This window comes from Asparagus officinalis, chromosome 4 (assembly GCF_001876935.1).
Source record: "Asparagus officinalis chromosome 4, Aspof.V1, whole genome shotgun sequence".
In the NCBI taxonomy this organism is placed as follows: domain Eukaryota; kingdom Viridiplantae; phylum Streptophyta; class Magnoliopsida; order Asparagales; family Asparagaceae; genus Asparagus; species Asparagus officinalis.
Window position 1 is genome coordinate 136,969,097 of NC_033797.1, and position 1,993 is coordinate 136,971,089.

Here is a 1,993-nt window from a genome sequence, read left to right on the forward strand (position 1 = left end):
AGCCGAGAGAGACTGGAGAGTGCCTGTCGAGGCTCCGGCTCAGCTCTGGGTGTCGCACGTCGGCAATGCTTTCGAGGAGAGAGATTCCGTCGGCAATGTTGAGATGAAGTTGCACGCTTCCGTTTGCTCTTACCGGTGGTTCAACTTCCAAAAGATGTTTGGTAAGAGCCTGAGAGGTCCTGAATTTGATTCTTAAAGTTCACAGGGGTAATTGTGGATAGCGTCCCTCTAGTTTTATTTATGAATGGAAATCTTTTTATTCTTTTACTCATGCATGGAGAAAGATATATGTCAAACAAATAATTTTCTCTTTCTCTGATGATGAAATAAAGTCGAAAGAAAAGTTCACTCAACCAGTCTATTTACAAAACAAACTCTTGGTATTTTGATACTAGAGTTAAAAATCTTCCAAATACACAGACAAAGATGAGCATGATTGAAATAAAATTGACTCCACATGCTTGTATCTTATAGTATAAAAACTCATATGAGATTCATAGTATGTACTTAGCATTATTTTTATAGACAAGCACTAACATATTTTCTCTTCTGCAGGTTACAACTGGAAAACAGGGAAACTGGACCCTGTTGTGATGAACGTGCAATCCAAAGAGGCGTCTCTGGTCCATCTTGTTGAGGTAAACTACCCCTTCAACATTTTATTTGCAAATCTTGTGTACCATGTTAACCGAGACTAAATCTTATCAGAACCATAACCAGAACAGTTACTCAAAAAAAAAAAATATCCGCGCTAGCTTTTACGCGGGTGTTCTGATAAAATTTACTCCGTATTAACCCTCGCCAGCGCGCGCATTCACGCTTACAGGTATCAATCAAGTTGGATGCAAGAGGAGGATGTAGGCAATGCTCGATAAAAAGGCCTTCAGAGCAATGGAAAAGATCAGCAGACTTTCCGGTGATCAACCTGGCTTACTCTGGCCGGAGAAATGCTTACATCTATGCCGGAACAAGCTCCGGCAGCAGGAGATTCCTGCCTCATTTTCCATTTGATACAGTGTTGAAGATCAACTGTGATGATGGGTCAGCGGCATCTTGGTGGGCCGGGAAACGGGCGTTCGTTGGAGAGCCCATATTTGTCGCTAGGGAAGGAGCAGAGGGGGAGGAGGATGGATATATAGTTGTCGTAGAGGTGAGAAAAATATACATCTACAGAAAGTCTGCCAAAATTTTCAGGACTTGCACAAAACATCTTCCTAAAGGGTCAATTTGGCAACTCCCCGTGCGCACGTGTGTGTATATATACACATACGCGCGCGCACGTACACACGCAAACCAGCACACACACGCACACACCCAAACAGTTTTGACGTGTAACCGGTTTAGTCCTGTTTTATTAGAAATGATTTTTTTATTTATGAAAAATTAATAACTATTTGATTAGAAATAAAAAATGAAGTGTCATTTTTAAAACTTCAGCGGGATTTTCCATTATTCCTGCGACCCATCGGTTGAGAAATAATATAATTAATACAATTCTTTTATTATATTTACTGAAATGATTTTTATTTATTTATTTTATTGCGGAACAGTATGCAGTATCGAAGCAGAAGTGTTACCTGGTGATTCTGGATGCAAAGCTCATAGGAAGACCTAATGCTCTGGTAGCGAAGCTTGAAGTCCCAAAACACTTGAGCTTTCCTCTTGGATTCCATGGGTTCTGGGCTAGCAAATAGCAACATATTTGTTTATCTGATAGCTTCTGTGTATAGTTGTTCATCAATTTTACACAATTTCCCCCTTTTTCTTCTTCTCAAGAGAAATTGTCATTATATCCCCAAATGTAGCGATAGCGATCATGTACATACCCACAACAGTTTTCCAATAGTGAAATGTTCATCTATGCAAAACAATCATGTATATGTAAATTTGCCGTTATTTGGTTACATTAACTTATTTGTCTTGTGTTTGAAATGGATTATGTAGTGCAACTCTTTTCTCATAACCCCTTCTGCCAGAAAACAATCAAGAAGAG

At 39.5% G+C, this 1,993-nt stretch overlaps 1 protein-coding gene across 1 annotated transcript in view; it reads left to right on the forward strand.

Annotated features, from left to right (window-relative positions):
• LOC109839363 (carotenoid cleavage dioxygenase 7, chloroplastic) overlaps nt 1-1,914 on the forward strand; it is a 4,263-nt gene extending 2,349 nt beyond the window's left edge. The window contains exons 3-6 of the mRNA XM_020407792.1: nt 1-161; nt 556-638; nt 827-1,150; nt 1,551-1,914. The exon at nt 1-161 is cut by the window's left edge and continues 199 nt beyond it. Coding sequence (XP_020263381.1) covers nt 1-161; nt 556-638; nt 827-1,150; nt 1,551-1,694 — 712 coding nt within the window. The 3' untranslated portion in view covers nt 1,695-1,914. The remainder of the gene's footprint in view (nt 162-555; nt 639-826; nt 1,151-1,550) is intronic.